The 21,066-nt window shown below is 52.5% G+C and overlaps 1 protein-coding gene across 1 annotated transcript in view; it reads left to right on the forward strand.

Moving 5' to 3' along the window:
* The first annotated feature begins 16,013 nt into the window (after positions 1 to 16,013).
* GBX1 (gastrulation brain homeobox 1) overlaps positions 16,014 to 21,066 on the forward strand; it is a 99,803-nt gene continuing 94,750 nt past the window's right edge. The window contains exon 1 of the mRNA XM_075262041.1: positions 16,014 to 16,419. Within this exon, the coding sequence (XP_075118142.1) occupies positions 16,014 to 16,419 (406 nt within the window). The remainder of the gene's footprint in view (positions 16,420 to 21,066) is intronic.

The raw sequence follows: 21,066 nt of genomic DNA on the forward strand, positions 1-21,066 counted from the left end.
TACAGTCCTCTTTGTCCCCCATCTCCTCAATCTCCTGTCCCAATCTGGCCACCAGTCACTATAATGAAACCCTTAATAATGCATTGGATGAGGTGGCTCCCCCCTCCACTCGTGAAGTCCCACATAGGAAGCAGCAGCCCTGGCACACGCCACAGACACGATTTCTTCAGCGCTGCTCTAGGTGTGCCGAACGTCTGTGGAGAAAATCACGCTCTCCTGCAGATTTCCTCCACTTCAAGTTTATGCTTAAAACATATAGCTCTGCCCTTTACCTCGCCAAACAAGACTCTCTCACCGCCCTCATCTCTTCTCTCTCCAGCAACCCTAAAAGGCTTTTTGAAACTTTTCACTCCTTACTCACACCCAAGGTGCAGACGCCATTCACAGACCTTAGTGCTGATGACCTGGCCATGTATTTCCATGATAAAATTGATAAGATCCGTCAGGAAATTACTGCCCAAGCCCAGGTGGCATTAATCCCATCACCTACCATAGTACTGATCTCCTCACCAGCCGCACTTCAGACTGTCCATTCTCATCTTTTGAACCTGTCACAGAAGAGGAAGTCTCCCAGCTACTTTCTTCATCTCGCTCCACAACCTGCAGCAGTGACCCCCTTCCCCTCACACCTTCTCCAATCTATGTCCCCTGCTGTCACTACTTACCTTACTAAAATATTTAACCTCTCTCTCTCTCTTCTGGAATCTTCCCATCCCCCTTCATGCTGTTATAACTCCGCTACTGAAAAAACCCTCCCTGGACCCATCCTGTGCTGCTAACTATCGACCCGTCTCTAACCTCCCCTTCATCTCTAAACTCTTGGAACGCCTGGTCTATTCTCGTTTAATCCGCTAACTCTCTGCTTGACCCCTTACAATCTGGTTTCCGCGCTCTGCACTCTACTGAAACGGCTCTCACAAAAGTCTCCAATGATCTCCTAATGGCTAAATCCAATGGTGACTTCTCTCTTCTTATTCTTCTGGACCTCTCTGCAGCTTGTGACACTGTTGACCATCAACTTCTCCTCACTATGCTCCGCTCAGTCGGCCTCATGGACACTGCGCTCTCCTGGTTCTCCTCTTATCTCTCAGACCGCACTTTCAGTCTATCATTTGCGGGCTCTGTTTCCTCCCCTCTTTCCCTTGCTGTTGGGGTTCCTCAGGGCTCGGCCCCCTGCTCTTTTCTCTCTACACAGCCCCCATTGGACAAACCATTGCCAGATTTGGCTTCAGGTACCATCTTTATGCTGATGACACCCAATTATACACATCTTCCCGTGACATCACCCCTGCACTCATACAGAACACCAGTGACTGTCTCTCTGCTGTCTCTAATATCATGTCCTCGCTCTGACACTAAATCTCTCTAAGACTGAACTACTGCTGTTTCCACCATCTAACAGATCTGTCCCTGATATATCCATTGCAGTCTCAGGCCTTACTATAACTCCTAGGCAGTAGGCCCGCTGCCTCGGGGTCATGTGTGACGCAGACCTTTCCTTCACCCCTCATATTGAATCACTCGCACGTTCATGTCACCTCCACCTCAAAAACATCTCCAGAATACACCCTTTCCTTACCAGAGATACACTAAAGACACTTATTGTCTCTCTGATTCATTCTCGCCTTGACTACTGTAACTCCTTACTAATCCGTCTTCCCCTCACTAAACTCTCCCCTCTACAATCTACTCTGAATGCAGCAACCAGGCTCATCTATCAGGCTAGACGCTACAGCGAGGCCTCCGGTCTGTGCCGGTCACTACAGCGAGGCCTCCGGTCTGTGCCGGTCACTACAGCGAGGCCTCCAGTCTGTGCCGGTCACTACAGCGAGGCCTCCGGTCTGTACCGGTCACTACAGCGAGGCCTCCGGTCTGTGCCGGTCACTACAGCGAGGCCTCCGGTCTGTGCCGGTCACTACAGCGAAGCCTCGGGTCTGTACCGGACGCTACAGCGAGGCCTCCGGTCTGTGCCGGTCACTACAGCGAAGCCTCCAGTCTGTGCCGGTCACTACAGCGAGGCCTCCGGTCTGTGCCGGTCACTACAGCGAGGCCTCCGGTTTGTGCCGGTCACTACAGCGAGGCCTCCGGCCTGTGCCGGTCACTACAGCGAGGCCTCCGGTCTGTGCCGGTCACTACAGCGAGGCCTCCGGTTTGTGCCGGTCACTACAGCGAGGCCTCCGGCCTGTGCCGGTCACTACAGCGAGGCCTCCGGCCTGTGCCGGTCACTACAGCGAGGCCTCCGGCCTGTGCCGGTCACTACAGCGAGGCCTCCGGTCTGTGCCGGTCACTACAGCGAGGCCTCCGGTCTGTGCCGGTCACTACAGCGAGGCCTCCGGTCTGTGCCGGTCACTACAGCGAGGCCTCCGGTCTGTGCCGGTCACTACATTGGCTGCCTATTCATTATAGAATAAAATATAAAGTTCTCCCCCTCCCCCACAAGGCTCTCCATAATGCCGCACCTCCATACATTTCTTCCCTCATCTCTGTCTACCGCCCAACCCCCGCTCTCCGATCACTCAATGACCTAACACTTCCATCCTGTATTATCAGAACCTCCCCCGCTCGTATACAAGACTTCTCCCGAGCTGCACCACTTCTCTGGAATGCTCTACCCCGGACAATCAGAGGAACTCCCAACTTCTACAGCTTCAAAAGCAAACTAAAGACGCATCTTATCAGAGCGGCCGATCACAATTCCTAATGCACAAAATTGTCTGAACACTGTATAAGCAATGCCGCCCCTGCTACCTCCTATATCACCCCCTGCTACCTCTGATGCCGCCCCTGCTACCTCCTATATCACCCCCTGCTACCTCTGATGCCGCCCCTGCTACCTCCTATATCACCCCCTGCTACCTCTGATGCCGCCCCTGCTACCTCCTATATCACCCCCTGCTACCTCTGATGCCGCCCCTGCTACCTCCTATATCACCCCCTGCTACCTCTGATGCCGCACCTGTTACCTCCTATATCACCCCCTGCCACCTCTGATGCCGCACCTGCTACCTCCTATATCACCCCCTGCCACCTCTGATGCCGCACCTGTTACCTCCTATATCACCCCCTGCTACCTCTGATGCCGCACCTGCTACCTCCTATATCACCCCCTGCTACCTCTGATGCCGCCCCTGCTACCTCCTATATCACCCCCTGCTACCTCTGATGCCGCCACTGCTACCTCCTATATCACCCCCTGCCACCTCTGATGCCGCACCTGCTACCTCCTATATCACCCCCTGCCACCTCTGATGCCGCCCCTGCTACCTCCTATATCACCCCCTGCCACCTCTGATGCCGCACCTGCTACCTCCTATATCACCCCCTGCCACCTCTGATGCCGCCCCTGCTACCTCCTATATCACCCCCTGCTACCTCTGATGCCGCACCTGTTACCTCCTATATCACCCCCTGCTACCTCTGATGCCGCACCTGTTACCTCCTATATCACCCCCTGCTACCTCTGATGCCGCACCTGCTACCTCCTATATCACCCCCTGCTACCTCTGATGCCGCCCCTGCTACCTCCTATATCACCCCCTGCTACCTCTGATGCCGCCCCTGCTACCTCCTATATCACCCCCTGCCACCTCTGATGCCGCCCCTGCTACCTCCTATATCACCCCCTGCTACCTCTGATGCCGCACCTGTTACCTCCTATATCACCCCCTGCTACCTCTGATGCCGCACCTGTTACCTCCTATATCACCCCCTGCCACCTCTGATGCCGCACCTGCTACCTCCTATATCACCCCCTGCTACCTCTGATGCCGCCCCTGCTACCTCCTATATCACCCCCTGCCACCTCTGATGCCGCCCCTGCTACCTCCTATATCACCCCCTGCTACCTCTGATGCCGCCCCTGCTACCTCCTATATCACCCCCTGCCACCTCTGATGCCGCCCCTGCTACCTCCTATATCACCCCCTGCCACCTCTGATGCCGCCCCTGCTACCTCCTATATCACCCCCTGCTACCTCTGATGCCGCACCTGTTACCTCCTATATCACCCCCTGCCACCTCTGATGCCGCCCCTGCTACCTCCTATATCACCCCCTGCTACCTCTGATGCCGCCCCCGCTACCTCCTATATCACCCCCTGCTACCTCTGATGCCGCCCCTGCTACCTCCTATATCACCCCCTGCTACCTCTGATGCCGCCCCTGCTACCTCCTATATCACCCCCTGCTACCTCTGATGCCGCACCTGCTACCTCCTATATCACCCCCTGCCACCTCTGATGCCGCCCCTGCTACCTCCTATATCACCCCCTGCTACCTCTGATGCTGCCCCTGCTACCTCCTATATCACCCCCTGCTACCTCTGATGCCGCCCCTGCTACCTCCTATATCACCCCCTGCTACCTCCTATATCACCCCCTGCCACCTCTGATGCCGCCCCTGCTACCTCCTATATCACCCCCTGCCACCTCTGATGCCGCCCCTGCTACCTCCTATATCACCCCCTGCTACCTCTGATGCCGCCCCTGCTACCTCCTATATCACCCCCTGCCACCTCTGATGCCGCCCCTGCTACCTCCTATATCACCCCCTGCCACCTCTGATGCCGCACCTGCTACCTCCTATATCACCCCCTGCTACCTCCTATATCACCCCCTGCTACCTCTGATGCCGCACCTGCTACCTCCTATATCACCCCCTGTTCCCTCCTATATCACCCCCTGCTACCTCTGATGCCGCCCCTGCTACCTCCTATATCACCCCCTGCCACCTCTGATGCCGCCCCTGCTACCTCCTATATCACCCCCTGCTACCTCTGATGCCGCACCTGCTACCTCCTATATCACCCCCTGCTACCTCTGATGCCGCCCCTGCTACCTCCTATATCACCCCCTGCTACCTCTGATGCCGCCCCTGCTACCTCCTATATCACCCCCTGCTACCTCTGATGCCGCACCTGCTACCTCCTATATCACCCCCTGCCACCTCTGATGCCGCCCCTGCTACCTCCTATATCACCCCCTGCTACCTCTGATGCCGCCCCTGCTACCTCCTATATCACCCCCTGCTACCTCTGATGCCGCCCCTGCTACCTCCTATATCACCCCCTGCTACCTCCTATATCACCCCCTGCCACCTCTGATGCCGCCCCTGCTACCTCCTATATCACCCCCTGCCACCTCTGATGCCGCCCCTGCTACCTCCTATATCACCCCCTGCTACCTCTGATGCTGCCCCTGCTACCTCCTATATCACCCCCTGCTACCTCTGATGCCGCCCCTGCTACCTCCTATATCACCCCCTGCTACCTCCTATATCACCCCCTGCCACCTCTGATGCCGCCCCTGCTACCTCCTATATCACCCCCTGCCACCTCTGATGCCGCCCCTGCTACCTCCTATATCACCCCCTGCCACCTCTGATGCTGCACCTGCTACCTCCTATATCACCCCCTGCCACCTCTGATGCCGCCCCTGCTACCTCCTATATCACCCCCTGCCACCTCTGATGCTGCACCTGCTACCTCCTATATCACCCCCTGCTACCTCCTATATCACCCCCTGCTACCTCTGATGCCGCACCTGCTACCTCCTATATCACCCCCTGCTCCCTCCTATATCACCCCCTGCTACCTCTGATGCCGCACCTGCTACCTCCTATATCACCCCCTGCTCCCTCCTATATCACCCCCTGCTACCTCTGATGCCGCCCCTGCTACCTCCTATATCACCCCCTGCCACCTCTGATGCCGCACCTGCTACCTCCTATATCACCCCCTGCTCCCTCCTATATCACCCCCTGCTACCTCTGATGCCGCACCTGCTACCTCCTATATCACCCCCTGCCACCTCTGATGCCGCCCCTGCTACCTCCTATATCACCCCCTGCTCCCTCCTATATCACCCCCTGCCACCTCTGATGCCGCACCTGCTACCTCCTATATCACCCCCTGCTCCCTCCTATATCACCCCCTGCTACCTCTGATGCCGCCCCTGCTACCTCCTATATCACCCCCTGCCACCTCTGATGCCGCCCCTGCTCCCTCCTGTGTCACCCCCTCTACCTCATAGATTGTAAGCTCTTGTGAGCAGGGCCCTCAGTCCCATTGTGTGAAATGATGTTCTTTGTTATGTCTGTCTGTATCTGAACCCTATAAATTGTACAGCGCTGCGGAATATGTTGGCGCTATATAAATAAAATGTATTATTATTTATTATTATTATTTGTCTTGTGTTAGTAAGGTTTATTTCATCTATCAGTTCTATTCTATGTGATTATTCACACATCTAATGAGACTCTGAGAATTCTCTTAGCTTATCCATAAGTGTAGCAACTTACTGGACCTTATCAGGATATCCTTAGCCTTTGTATAACTGGATATTTTAACTATTTATCTACATTTTGAAGTATTTATTGCTGTTCTGGATGTTGTTGTTAATTTTAAGGTTGATCATATGCACTTGAGAAAGAGCAGTATACTCGAAACGCGTTGTACAAAATAAAGTCTTTTCACTGTACCTGGGCGAGCGCGGTTTTCCTTTCATCTTCCACAAGGAGGACGGTCCCTCTTTCGCTTCTTTGTACCTGAGGAAATCCTCCTGGGAGTGGCTTTTCTTCCAGAGGCGTTCTGCAACCCGCGAGGCACGTCTCAGTTTTTTAGTCAGGTCGGTGTGCCAGCTTTGTCTATTGATCGGTCGGGCTCTGGTGTATGTGTAGGGGGCCACAGAGTCCAGGGCTGAGGTAATGGTGGTATTATAGAAGGCAGCAGCGGCATCTGTGTCCTGGAGTGAGGAGATGTCAGCGAGTGGTAGGAGAGAGTCTGAGAGGGTGCAGGTGTCAAGGCGGTGGAGGTTCCTGCGGGGGCGCGTTGGTTTAGAGGTTGGGGTTTCTATTGGAGAGGGCAGAGAATGTCAGCAGGTTGTGGTCAGAGAGCGTGGATGGAGAGTTAGAGAGGTTGCATATGGAGCAGAGGCAGGTGAATATGAGGTCTAGTGTGCCCCCTTTATGTGGGTGGCAGAGGAGGACCATTGGGAGAGACCAAAGGAGGTGGTGAGAGGGGGGGGGGTCTGTGTAATGGGGATGTTGAAGTCACCCATGATGATGGTGGGGGTGTCTGTGGAGAGGAAGTGTGTGAGCCAGGTGGTGAAGTGGTCGATGAAGGCAGCGGTAGGTCCCGGCGGTCGATATATGACAGCCAGTTGGAGGTTGGCGGGTGAGTAGATACGAACAGAGTGCACTACAAAGGATGGGGGGGTGAGGGCAGGTAGCACCTGGATAGGGGCAAATGAGCACTTGTCTGACAGGAGGACGCCTACACCTCCACCAGGTTTGTTGTTGGGGCGGGGGGTATGTGAGAAGTGCAGACCTCCATAGGAGACGGCGGCGGGGGAGGCGGTGTCTGAGGGGGTCAGCCATGTTTCTGTGAGACAGAGAAATGTAAGTTTATTAAGAATAAAAAGGTTGTGGATGTAGGTAAGTTTATTACATACGGAGCGGGCATTCCATAGTGCACCAGGGAGGGCAGGGGGAGGGGTAGGAGTGAGTGTGATTGGTGTGAGATTTCGGAGGTTCCGTGTGCTAGCGCCAGGTGTGGGGATTCGCTGGGGAGGTCCAGGGTTAGGAGATATGTCACCAGAAGTAAGGAGGAGCAGGGAGAGTGACAGCAGGTGTAGGTAGGAGAGGCTGCGGGGGGGTTGTATGTGTCTGGGGCGGAAAGCCTGCAGGTGTGTGAGGAGCAGAGAAAGTGATATGGTGGGGTAGGAGAGAGGGAGAGATGAGGAGGTAGTTACTGACAAGGCTGGTTTGGGGTGGAAAAGTGGTTTTTACAAGGATTGGGAGAACAACAGAGATTAAGGTGAGAAGCATTTCTGTTACAGCAGTTGGATTGTGTTACCTTCTGGTTCAATTCTGAAGCTACACTTAGATGCACACAGGATTGCCAAATGACCAGAGGTCTTACATTTATACAAGCCAGAGTTTGTCAGATGTCTATCAGGTGTAAGTGGGCTGGGCATATAAGCAGACACATTCAGGCCAGAATCAAAGTAAAGGAAATGAGACCAGGGGGAGCCCAGCAGGGTGTACAGACAGGGGGAGCCCGGCAGGGTGTACAGACAGGGGGAGCCCGGCAGGGTGTACAGACAGGGGGAGCCCGGCAGGGTGTACAGACAGGGGGAGCCCGGCAGGGTGTACAGACAGGGGGAGCCCGGCAGGGTGTACAGACAGGGGGAGCCCGGCAGGGTGTACAGACAGGGGGAGCCCGGCAGGGTGTACAGACAGGGGGAGCCCGGCAGGGTGTACAGACAGGGGGAGCCCGGCAGGGTGTACAGACAGGGGGAGCCCGGCAGGGTGTACAGACAGGGGGAGCGCGGCAGGGTGTACAGACAGGGGGAGCGCGGCAGGGTGTACAGACAGGGGGAGCCCGGCAGGGTGTACAGACAGGGGGAGCCCGGCAGGGTGTACAGACAGGGGGAGCGCGGCAGGGTGTACAGACAGGGGGAGCCCGGCAGGGTGTACAGACAGGGGGAGCCCGGCAGGGTGTACAGACAGGGGGAGCCCGGCAGGGTGTACAGACAGGGGGAGCCCGGCAGGGTGTACAGACAGGGGGAGCCCGGCAGGGTGTACAGACAGGGGGAGCGCGGCAGGGTGTACAGACAGGGGGAGCGCGGCAGGGTGTACAGACAGGGGGAGCCCGGCAGGGTGTACAGACAGGGGGAGCCCGGCAGGGTGTACAGACAGGGGGAGCCCGGCAGGGTGTACAGACAGGGGGAGCGCGGCAGGGTGTACAGACAGGGGGAGCGCGGCAGGGTGTACAGACAGGGGGAGCCCGGCAGGGTGTACAGACAGGGGGAGCCCGGCAGGGTGTACAGACAGGGGGAGCCCGGCAGGGTGTACAGACAGGGGGAGCCCGGCAGGGTGTACAGACAGGGGGAGCACGGCAGGGTGTACAGACAGGGGGAGCCCGGCAGGGTGTACAGACAGGGGGAGCCCGGCAGGGTGTACAGACAGGGGGAGCCCGGCAGGGTGTACAGACAGGGGGAGCCCGGCAGGGTGTACAGACAGGGGGAGCCCGGCAGGGTGTACAGACAGGGGGAGCGCGGCAGGGTGTACAGACAGGGGGAGCGCGGCAGGGTGTACAGACAGGGGGAGCCCGGCAGGGTGTACAGACAGGGGGAGCGCGGCAGGGTGTACAGACAGGGGGAGCGCGGCAGGGTGTACAGACAGGGGGAGCCCGGCAGGGTGTACAGACAGGGGGAGCGCGGCAGGGTGTACAGACAGGGGGAGCGCGGCAGGGTGTACAGACAGGGGGAGCGCGGCAGGGTGTACAGACAGGGGGAGCCCGGCAGGGTGTACAGACAGGGGGAGCGCGGCAGGGTGTACAGACAGGGGGAGCGCGGCAGGGTGTACAGACAGGGGGAGCCCGGCAGGGTGTACAGACAGGGGGAGCGCGGCAGGGTGTACAGACAGGGGGAGCGCGGCAGGGTGTACAGACAGGGGGAGCGCGGCAGGGTGTACAGACAGGGGGAGCCCGGCAGGGTGTACAGACAGGGGGAGCCCGGCAGGGTGTACAGACAGGGGGAGCCCGGCAGGGTGTACAGACAGGGGGAGCGCAGCAGGGTGTACAGACAGGGGGAGCCCGGCAGGGTGTACAGACAGGGGGAGCCCGGCAGGGTGTACAGACAGGGGGAGCACGGCAGGGTGTACAGACAGGGGGAGCCCGGCAGGTTGTACAGACAGGGGGAGCCCGGCAGGGTGTACAGACAGGGGGAGCCCGGCAGGGTGTACAGACAGGGGGAGCGCAGCAGGGTGTACAGACAGGGGGAGCGCAGCAGGGTGTACAGACAGGGGGAGCGCAGCAGGGTGTACAGACAGGGGGAGCGCAGCAGGGTGTACAGACAGGGGGAGCACAGCAGGGTGTACAGACAGGTATCACAACTGATAGAATGGCTACAAAATGCTTAGAGACAAACCAACAGAATGCTTGATTGATAATAACAGGTAGAGAGAAATACAGTTAGACTGGACACAGGGGTGACACTGAAGATATATGTTCTTGTGATAGAGACATACCCCCAATGTATCACTCCCATCATCCCTGACCCCAGGAGCTGACAATCTAATCTCTATATCACACAATGTATCACTCCTATCATCCCTGACTCCAGGAGCTGACAATCTAATCTCTATATCACACAATGTATCACTCCCATCATCCCTGACCCCAGGAGCTGACAATCTCCACTGATCATAGATGTTGAGGCTCCTCTTCTCCTGCTCTGTACAGAAGGGTTGGGGGGTAATCTCTACAGATTAGGGGTACAGACATATAAATTAGGGTTCTGCGTCTACTTCCTCATTATATCAATTCTGAAAGAACACTCTTGAGCAGAGAGCAGTTGCCCGGAGACCCCACACATGGCCACAAGGGGGCAGCCTGCTCTGACTCTGGCTCTGGTTTCCTGCTCTGACTCTGGCTCTGGTTTCCTGCTCTGACTCTGGCTCTGGTTTCCTGCTCTGACTCTGGCTCTGGTTTCCTGCTCTGGCTATGGCTCTGGTTTCCTGCTCTGACTCTGGCTCTGGTTTCCTGCTCTGACTCTGGCTCTGGTTTCCTGCTCTGACTCTGGCTCTGGTTTCCTGCTCTGACTCTGGCTCTGGTTTCCTGCTCTGACTCTGGCTCTGGTTTCCTGCTCTGACTCTGGCTCTGGTTTCCTGCTCTGGCTATGGCTCTGGTTTCCTGCTCTGACTCTGGCTCTGGTTTCCTGCTCTGACTATGGCTCTGGTTTCCTGCTCTGACTCTGGCTCTGGTTTCCTGCTCTGACTCTGGCTCTGGTTTCCTGCTCTGACTATGGCTCTGGTTTCCTGCTCTGACTCTGGCTCTGGTTTCCTGCTCTGGCTATGGCTCTGGTTTCCTGCTCTGACTATGGCTCTGGTTTCCTGCTCTGGCTATGACTCTGGTTTCCTGCTCTGACTCTGGCTCTGGTTTCCTGCTCTGACTCTGGCTCTGGTTTCCTGCTCTGGCTATGGCTCTGGTTTCCTGCTCTGGCTATGGCTCTGGTTTCCTGCTCTGACTCGGGCTCTGGTTTCCTGCTCTGACTCGGGCTCTGGTTTCCTGCTCTGACTCTGGCTCTGGTTTCCTGCTCTGGCTATGGCTCTGGTTTCCTGCTCTGGCTATGGCTCTGGTTTCCTGCTCTGACTCTGGCTCTGGTTTCCTGCTCTGACTATGGCTCTGGTTTCCTGCTCTGACTCTGGCTCTGGTTTCCTGCTCTGACTCTGGCTCTGGTTTCCTGCTCTGACTCTGGCTCTGGTTTCCTGCTCTGGCTATGGCTCTGGTTTCCTGCTCTGACTCGGGCTCTGGTTTCCTGCTCTGGCTATGGCTCTGGTTTCCTGCTCTGACTCGGGCTCTGGTTTCCTGCTCTGGCTATGGCTCTGGTTTCCTGCTCTGGCTATGGCTCTGGTTTCCTGCTCTGACTATGGCTCTGGTTTCCTGCTCTGACTCGGGCTCTGGTTTCCTGCTCTGACTCTGGCTCTGGTTTCCTGCTCTGACTCTGGCTCTGGTTTCCTGCTCTGACTCGGGCTCTGGTTTCCTGCTCTGACTATGGCTCTGGTTTCCTGCTCTGACTATGGCTCTGGTTTCCTGCTCTGACTATGGCTCTGGTTTCCTGCTCTGACTCTGGCTCTGGTTTCCTGCTCTGACTCTGGCTCTGGTTTCCTGCTCTGACTCTGGCTCTGGTTTCCTGCTCTGACTATGGCTCTGGTTTCCAGCTCTGACTCTGGCTCTGGTTTCCTGCTCTGACTCTGGTTTCCTGCTCTGACTCTGGCTCTGGTTTCCTGCTCTGACTATGGCTCTGGTTTCCTGCTCTGACTCGGGCTCTGGTTTCCTGCTCTGGCTATGGCTCTGGTTTCCTGCTCTGACTCGGGCTCTGGTTTCCTGCTCTGACTATGGCTCTGGTTTCCTGCTCTGACTCTGGCTCTGGTTTCCTGCTCTGACTCTGGCTCTGGTTTCCTGCTCTGACTCTGGCTCTGGTTTCCTGCTCTGACTCTGGCTCTGGTTTCCTGCTCTGACTCTGGCTCTGGTTTCCTGCTCTGACTCTGGCTCTGGTTTCCTGCTCTGACTCTGGCTCTGGTTTCCTGCTCTGACTCTGGCTTTGGTTTCCTGCTCTGACTCTGGCTCTGGTTTCCTGCTCTGACTCTGGCTCTGGTTTCCTGCTCTGACTCTGGCTCTGGTTTCCTGCTCTGACTATGGCTCTGGTTTCCTGCTCTGACTCGAACTCTGGTTTCCTGCTCTGACTCTGGCTCTGGTTTCCTGCTCTGGCTATGGCTCTGGTTTCCTGCTCTGACTCTGGCTCTGGTTTCCTGCTCTGACTCTGGCTCTGGTTTCCTGCTCTGACTCTGGCTCTGGTTTCCTGCTCTGACTCTGGCTCTGGTTTCCTGCTCTGACTATGGCTCTGGTTTCCTGCTCTGGCTATGGCTCTGGTTTCCTGCTCTGACTCTGGTTTCCTGCTCTGACTCGGGCTCTGGTTTCCTGCTCTGACTCTGGTTTCCTGCTCTGACTATGGCTCTGGTTTCCTGCTCTGACTCTGACTCTGGTTTCCTGCTCTGACTCTGGCTCTGGTTTCCTGCTCTGACTCTGGCTCTGGTTTCCTGCTCTGACTATGGCTCTGGTTTCCTGCTCTGGCTATGGCTCTGGTTTCCTGCTCTGGCTATGGCTCTGGTTTCCTGCTCTGACTCTGGTTTCCTGCTCTGACTCTGACTCTGGTTTCCTGCTCTGACTCGGGCTCTGGTTTCCTGCTCTGACTCTGGCTCTGGTTTCCTGCTCTGACTATGGCTCTGGTTTCCTGCTCTGACTCTGGTTTCCTGCTCTGACTCGGGCTCTGGTTTCCTGCTCTGACTCTGGTTTCCTGCTCTGACTCTGGTTTCCTGCTCTGACTCTGGTTTCCTGCTCTGACTCGGGCTCTGGTTTCCTGCTCTGACTCTGGTTTCCTGCTCTGACTCGGGCTCTGGTTTCCTGCTCTGGCTATGGCTCTGGTTTCCTGCTCTGACTCTGGTTTCCTGCTCTGACTCGGGCTCTGGTTTCCTGCTCTGACTCTGGTTTCCTGCTCTGACTCTGGCTCTGGTTTCCTGCTCTGACTATGGCTCTGGTTTCCTGCTCTGGCTATGGCTCTGGTTTCCTGCTCTGACTCTGGTTTCCTGCTCTGACTCGGGCTCTGGTTTCCTGCTCTGACTCTGGCTCTGGTTTCCTGCTCTGACTATGGCTCTGGTTTCCTGCTCTGACTCTGGTTTCCTGCTCTGACTCGGGCTCTGGTTTCCTGCTCTGACTCTGGTTTCCTGCTCTGACTCTGGTTTCCTGCTCTGACTCGGGCTCTGGTTTCCTGCTCTGACTCTGGTTTCCTGCTCTGACTCGGGCTCTGGTTTCCTGCTCTGGCTATGGCTCTGGTTTCCTGCTCTGACTCTGGTTTCCTGCTCTGACTCGGGCTCTGGTTTCCTGCTCTGACTCTGGTTTCCTGCTCTGACTCGGGCTCTGGTTTCCTGCTCTGACTCTGGCTCTGGTTTCCTGCTCTGACTCTGGCTCTGGTTTCCTGCTCTGACTATGGCTCTGGTTTCCTGCTCTGGCTATGGCTCTGGTTTCCTGCTCTGACTCTGGTTTCCTGCTCTGACTCGGGCTCTGGTTTCCTGCTCTGCGTCTTTCTGTGTTTGGATCTTTGTTATTATGTTTTTAATTATCTTTAGTACAAGTTACATTTTATCAACTTTGGTATTCGGAGAATATCCTTTCATTATGGGGTATCTGTGCAGATGAGGGGGTATCTGTGCAGATGAGGGGGTATTTCTGCAGATAAGGGGGTATCACTACATATTAGGGGGTATGTCTGCAGATGACGGGGTCCATGGGGTCTCATCTTCCTCTTAGTTGGTGACCGTTATATGGGGAGGTGGGGTATAACAGTCCGTGGAGTCCCATCTTCCTCTTACTTGGTGACAGCTGTATGGGGGGGGGGGTAGTTTGGGGTATAACAGTCTGTGGGGTCTCCTCTTCCTCTTGTTTGGTGACCGCTGTATGGGGGGGGGGGGGGTTGGGGTATAACAGTCTGTGGGGTCTCATCTTCCTCTTGTTTGGTGACAGCTGTATGGGGGGGGGGTTGGGGTATAACAGTCCGTGGGGTCTCATCTTCCTCTTGTTTGGTGACAGCTGTATGGGGGGGGTAGTTTGGGGTATAACAGTCTGTGGGGTCTCATCTTCCTCTTGTTTGGTGACAGCTGTATGGCGGGGTAGTTTGGGGTATAACAGTCTGTGGGGTCTCATCTTCCTCTTGTTTGGTGACAGCTGTATGGGGGGGGGTTGGGGTATAACAGTCTGTGGGGTCTCATCTTCCTCTTGTTTGGTGACAGCTGTATGGGGGGGGGGTAGTTTAGGGTATAACAGTCCGTGGGGTCTCATCTTCCTCTTGTTTGGTGACTGCTGTATGGGGGGGGGTTGGGGTATAACAGTCTGTGGGGTCTCATCTTCCTCTTGTTTGGTGACCGCTGTATGGGGGGGGGGGGGTTGGGGTATAACAGTCTGTGGGGTCTCATCTTCCTCTTGTTTGGTGACAGCTGTATGGGGGGGGGTTGGGGTATAACAGTCTGTGGGGTCTCATCTTCCTCTTGTTTGGTGACTGCTGTATGGGGGGGGGTTGGGGTATAACAGTCTGTGGGGTCTCATCTTCCTCTTGTTTGGTGACAGCTGTATGGGGGGGGGGTTGGGGTATAACAGTCTGTGGGGTCTCATCTTCCTCTTGTTTGGTGACAGCTGTATGGGGGGGGTTGGGGTATAACAGTCTGTGGGGTCTCATCTTCCTCTTGTTTGGTGACAGCTGTATGGGGGGGGGGTAGTTTAGGGTATAACAGTCCGTGGGGTCTCATCTTCCTCTTGTTTGGTGACAGCTGTATGGGGGGGGGGGTAGTTTAGGGTATAACAGTCCGTGGGGTCTCATCTTCCTCTTGTTTGGTGACAGCTGTATGGGGGGGGGGTTGGGGTATAACAGTCTGTGGGGTCTCCTCTTCCTCTTGTTTGGTGACAGCTGTATGGGGGGGGGTTGGGGTATAACAGTCTGTGGGGTCTCCTCTTCCTCTTGTTTGGTGACAGCTGTATGGGGGGGGGGGGGTAGTTTGGGGTATAACAGTCCGTGGGGTCTCCTCTTCCTCTTGTTTGGTGACAGCTGTATGGGGGGGGGGTAGTTTGGGGTATAACAGTCCGTGGGGTCTCATCTTCCTCTTGTTTGGTGACAGCTGTATGGGGGGGGGTAGTTTGGGGTATAACAGTCTGTGGGGTCTCATCTTCCTCTTGTTTGGTGACAGCTGTATGGGGGGGGGGGTAGTTTGGGGTATAACAGTCTGTGGGGTCTCCTCTTCCTCTTGTTTGGTGACAGCTGTATGGGGGGGGGGTTGGGGTATAACAGTCTGTGGGGTCTCCTCTTCCTCTTGTTTGGTGACAGCTGTATGGGGGGGGGGGTTGGGGTATAACAGTCTGTGGGGTCTCATCTTCCTCTTGCTTGGTGACAGCTGTATGGGGGGGGGGTTGGGGTATAACAGTCTGTGGGGTCTCCTCTTCCTCTTGTTTGGTGACAGCTGTATGGGGGGGGGTTGGGGTATAACAGTCTGTGGGGTCTCATCTTCCTCTTGTTTGGTGACAGCTGTATGGGGGGGGTTGGGGTATAACAGTCTGTGGGGTCTCCTCTTCCTCTTGTTTGGTGACAGCTGTATGGGGGGGGGGTTGGGGTATAACAGTCTGTGGGGTCTCATCTTCCTCTTGTTTGGTGACCGCTGGACATTTCTACAGATTAGAGGGTATCTCTGCAGAGCGGGGGCACTTTGTCTGGGGAGGTGCACTCCATGCTCTCGGCTGCCCCCTCCTCGGAGATCGCAGGGGGATGCGGAAGGCGTGCAGATGGATGAGCCTCCTCCAGCTTCGCCCTCCCCTGACGAGACTCCAGGCAGCTCACACGCTGACAGCTACTTTCACAGACAGACCTTGTGTATGTCACCCCTTTAACTGCCCACTGGAGGGCAACAAGGACAATGCACCGACCTAGTGGGGTGGGCAGCACCTTCTCCATAGACTCTCTGATTGGGACCCCAGCAGTGCGACCAGGACACGTCCTCTACACCGGTTACCCCATGTTCATGCCCTACAGACCTCTGGTGCTCCCTCCGTCCCCGCTGCCCCCTATGGCTCCCATCTCCTCCTATAGCGAACGCTTGGGCAACACTTTCTGTGCCAGTTTGGGGCAGGGGATCCCCTCCATGGTGGCCCTGACAACTGCCCTGCCCGGCTACAGAGACTTACCTGATGGATTTTATGCTCAGGAATCTCAAAGTGGATCCCCGAACTCCGCAGAAGGAAACCGACAGCAAGAAGCGCTCAAGACGGAGGAGAAGAGTCTGGAGCAAAGCAACTACTCGGACTGTTACCCCAACCTGGGAGGTAAGAGGAGGGGGCACCCCAAAAAGGGCAGGAGGGAGATAGTGCACATAAAGGCAAAGGACAGGTGAGGGTCATATATGTAATATCATCAGTCTCAGGTGTCAGGTGAGGGTCATATATGTAATATCATCAATCTCAGGTGTCAGGTGAGGGTCATATATGTAATATCACCAATCTCAGGTGTCAGGTGAGGGTCATATATGTAATATCATCAATCTCAGGTGTCAGGTGAGGGTCATATATGTAATATCATGAATCTCAGGTGACAGGTGAGGGTCATATATGTAATATCATCAGTCTCAGGTGTCAGGTGAGGGTCATATATGTAATATCATGAATCTCAGGTGTCAGGTGAGGGTCATATATGTAATATCATCAATCTCAGGTGTCAGGTGAGGGTCATATATGTAATATCACCAATCTCAGGTGTCAGGTGAGGGTCATATATGTAATATCATCAATCTCAGGTGTCAGGTGAGGGTCATATATGTAATATCATGAATCTCAGGTGTCAGGTGAGGGTCATATATGTAATATCATCAATCTCAGGTGTCAGGTGAGGGTCATATATGTAATATCACCAATCTCAGGTGTCAGGTGAGGGTCATATATGTAATATCATCAATCTCAGGTGTCAGGTGAGGGTCATATATGTAATATCATGAATCTCAGGTGTCAGGTGAGGGTCATATATGTAATATCATCAATCTCAGGTGTCAGGTGAGGGTCATATATGTAATATCATCAATCTCAGGTGTCAGGTGAGGGTCATATATGTAATATCATCAGTCTCAGGTGTCATGTGAGGGTCATATATGTAATATCATCAATCTCAGGTGTCAGGTGAGGGTCATATATGTAATATCATCAATCTCAGGTGTCAGGTGAGGGTCATATATGTAATATCACCAATCTCAGGTGTCAGGTGAGGGTCATATATGTAATATCATGAATCTCAGGTGACAGATGAGGGTCATATATGTAATATCATCAATCTCAGGTGTCAGGTGAGGGTCATATATGTAATATCATCAGTCTCAGGTGTCATGTGAGGGTCATATATGTAATATCATCAATCTCAGGTGTCAGGTAAGGGTCATATATGTAATATCATCAATCTCAGGTGTCAGGTGAGGGTCATATATGTAATATCACCAATCTCAGGTGTCAGGTGAGGGTCATATATGTAATATCATCAATCTCAGGTGTCAGGTAAGGGTCATATATGTAATATCACCAATCTCTGGTGTCAGGTGAGGGTCATATATGTTATATCATCAGTCTCAGGTGTCAGGTGAGGGTCATATATGTAATATCATCAATCTCTGGTGTCAGGTGAGGGTCATATGTGTAATATCATCAATCTCAGGTGTCAGTTGAGGGTCATATATGTAATATCATCAATCTCTGGTGTCAGGTGAGGGTCATATATGTAATATCATCAATCTCAGGTGTCCGAGGTGAGGGTCATATATGTAATATCATCAATCCCAGGTGTCAGGTGAGGGTCATATATGTAATATCATCAGTCTCAGGAATCAGGTGAGGGTCATATATGGAATATCATCAATCTCAGGTGTCAGGTGAGGGTCATATATGTAATATCATCAATCTCTGGTGTCAGTTGAGGGTCATATATGTAATATCATCAGTCTCAGGTGTCAGGTGAGGGTCATATATGTAATATCATCAATCTCTGGTGTCAGGTGAGGGTCATATGTGTAATATCATCAATCTCAGGTGTCAGTTGAGGGTCATATATGTAATATCATCAATCTCAGGTGTCAGGTGAGGGTCATATATGTAATATCATCAATCTCAGGTGTCAGGTGAGGGTCATATATGTAATATCATCAATCCCAGGTGACAGGTGAGGGTCATATATGTAATATCATGAATCTCAGGTGACAGATGAGGGTCATATATGTAATATCACCAATCTCAGGTGTCAGGTGAGGGTCATATATGTAATATCATCAATCTCAGGTGTCAGGTGAGGGTCATATATGTAATATCATCAGTCTCAGGTGTCAGGTGAGAGTCATATATGTAATATCATCAATCTCAGGTGTAAGGTGAGGGTCATATATGTAATATCATCAATCTCAGGTGACAGGTCAGAGTCATATATGTAATATCATCAATCTCAGGTGTCAGGTGAGGGTCATATATGTAATATCATCAATCTCAGGTGTCAGGTGAGGGTCATATATGTAATATCATCAATCTCAGGTGTCAGGTAAGGGACATATATGTAATATCATCCATCTCAGGTGTCAGGTGAGGGTCATATATGTAATACCATCAATCTCAGGTGTCAGGTGAGGGTCATATATGTAATATCATCAATCTCAGGTGTCAGGTGAGGGTCATATATGTAATATCATCAATCTCAGGTGTCAGGTGAGGGTCATATATGTAATATCATCAATCTCAGGTGTCAGGTGAGGGTCATATATGTAATATCATCAATCCCAGGTGACAGGTGAGGGTCATATATGTAATATCATCAATCTCAGGTGTCAGGTGAGGGTCATATATGTAATATAATCAATCCCAGGTGTCAGGTGAGGGACATATATGTAATATCATCAATCCCAGGTGTCAGGTGAGGGTCATATATGTAATATAATCAATCTCAGGTGTCAGGTGAGGGTCATATATGTAATATCATCAATCTCAGGTGTCAGGTGAGGGTCATATATGTAATATCATCAATCTCAGGTGTCAGGTGAAAGTCATATATGTAATATCATCAACTCAGGTGTCAGGTGAGGGTCATATATGTAATATCACCAATCTCTGGTGTCAGTTGAGGGTCATATATGTAATATCATCAGTCTCAGGTGTCAGGTGAGGGTCATATATGTAATATCATCAATCTCTGGTGTCAGGTGAGGGTCATATATGTAATATCATCAGTCTCAGGTGTCCGAGGTGAGGGTCATATATGTAATATCATCAATCTCAGGTGTCCGAGGTGAGGGTCATATATGTAATATCATCAATCCCAGGTGACAGGTGAGGGTCATATATGTAATATCATGAATCTCAGGTGACAGATGAGGGTCATATATGTAATATCATCAATCTCTGGTGTCAGGTGAGGGTCATATATGTAATATCATCAATCTCAGGTTTAAGGTGAGGGTCATATATGTAATATCATCAATCTCAGGTGTCAGGTGAGAGTCATATATGTAATATTATCAATCTCAGGTGAGGGTCATATATGTAATATAATCAATCTCAGGTGTCAGGTGAGGGTCATATATGTAATATCATCAATCTCAGGTGTCAGGTGAGGGTCATATATGTAATATCATCAATCTCACGTGTCAGGTGAGGGACATATATGTAATATCATCAATCTCACGTGTCAGGTGAGGGACATATATGTAATATCATCAATCTCAGGTGTCAGGTGAGAGTCATATATGTAATACCATCAATCTCAGGTGTCAGGTGAGAGTCATATATGTAATACCATCAATCTCAGGTGTCAGGTGAGGGACATATATGTAATATCATCAATCTCAGGTGACAGGTGAGGGTCATATATGTAATATCATCAATCTCAGGTGTCAGGTGAGGGTCATATATGTAATATCATCAATCTCAGGTGTCAGGTGAGAGTCATATATGTAATATCATCAATCTCAGGTGTCAGGTGAGGGTCATATATGTAATATCATCAATCTCAGGTGTCAGGTGAGGGTCATATATGTAATATCATCAATCTCAGGTGTCAGGTGAGGGTCATATATGTAATATAATCAATCTCAGGTGTCAGGTGAGGGTCATATATGTAATATCATCAGTCTCAGGAATCAGGTGAGGGTCATATATGTAATATCATCAATCCCAGGTGACAGGTGAGGGTCATATATGTAATATCATCAATCTCAGGTGTCAGGTGAGGGTCATATATGTAATATCATCAATCTCAGGTGTCAGGTGAAAGTCATATATGTAATATCATCAACTCAGGTGTCAGGTGAGGGTCATATATGTAATATCACCAATCTCTGGTGTCAGTTGAGGGTCATATATGTAATATCATCAGTCTCAGGTGTCAGGTGAGGGTCATATATGTAATATCATCAATCTCTGGTGTCAGGTGAGGGTCATATATGTAATATCATCAGTCTCAGGTGTCCGAGGTGAGGGTCATATATGTAATATCATCAATCTCAGGTGTCCGAGGTGAGGGTCATATATGTAATATCATCAATCCCAGGTGACAGGTGAGGGTCATATATGTAATATCATGAATCTCAGGTGACAGATGAGGGTCATATATGTAATATCATCAATCTCTGGTGTCAGGTGAGGGTCATATATGTAATATCATCAATCTCAGGTTTAAGGTGAGGGTCATATATGTAATATCATCAATCTCAGGTGTCAGGTGAGAGTCATATATGTAATATTATCAATCTCAGGTGAGGGTCATATATGTAATATAATCAATCTCAGGTGTCAGGTGAGGGTCATATATGTAATATCATCAATCTCAGGTGTCAGGTGAGGGTCATATATGTAATATCATCAATCTCACGTGTCAGGTGAGGGACATATATGTAATATCATCAATCTCACGTGTCAGGTGAGGGACATATATGTAATATCATCAATCTCAGGTGT

This window comes from Leptodactylus fuscus, unplaced genomic scaffold, assembly GCF_031893055.1.
Source record: "Leptodactylus fuscus isolate aLepFus1 unplaced genomic scaffold, aLepFus1.hap2 HAP2_SCAFFOLD_82, whole genome shotgun sequence".
NCBI lineage: Eukaryota > Metazoa > Chordata > Amphibia > Anura > Leptodactylidae > Leptodactylus > Leptodactylus fuscus.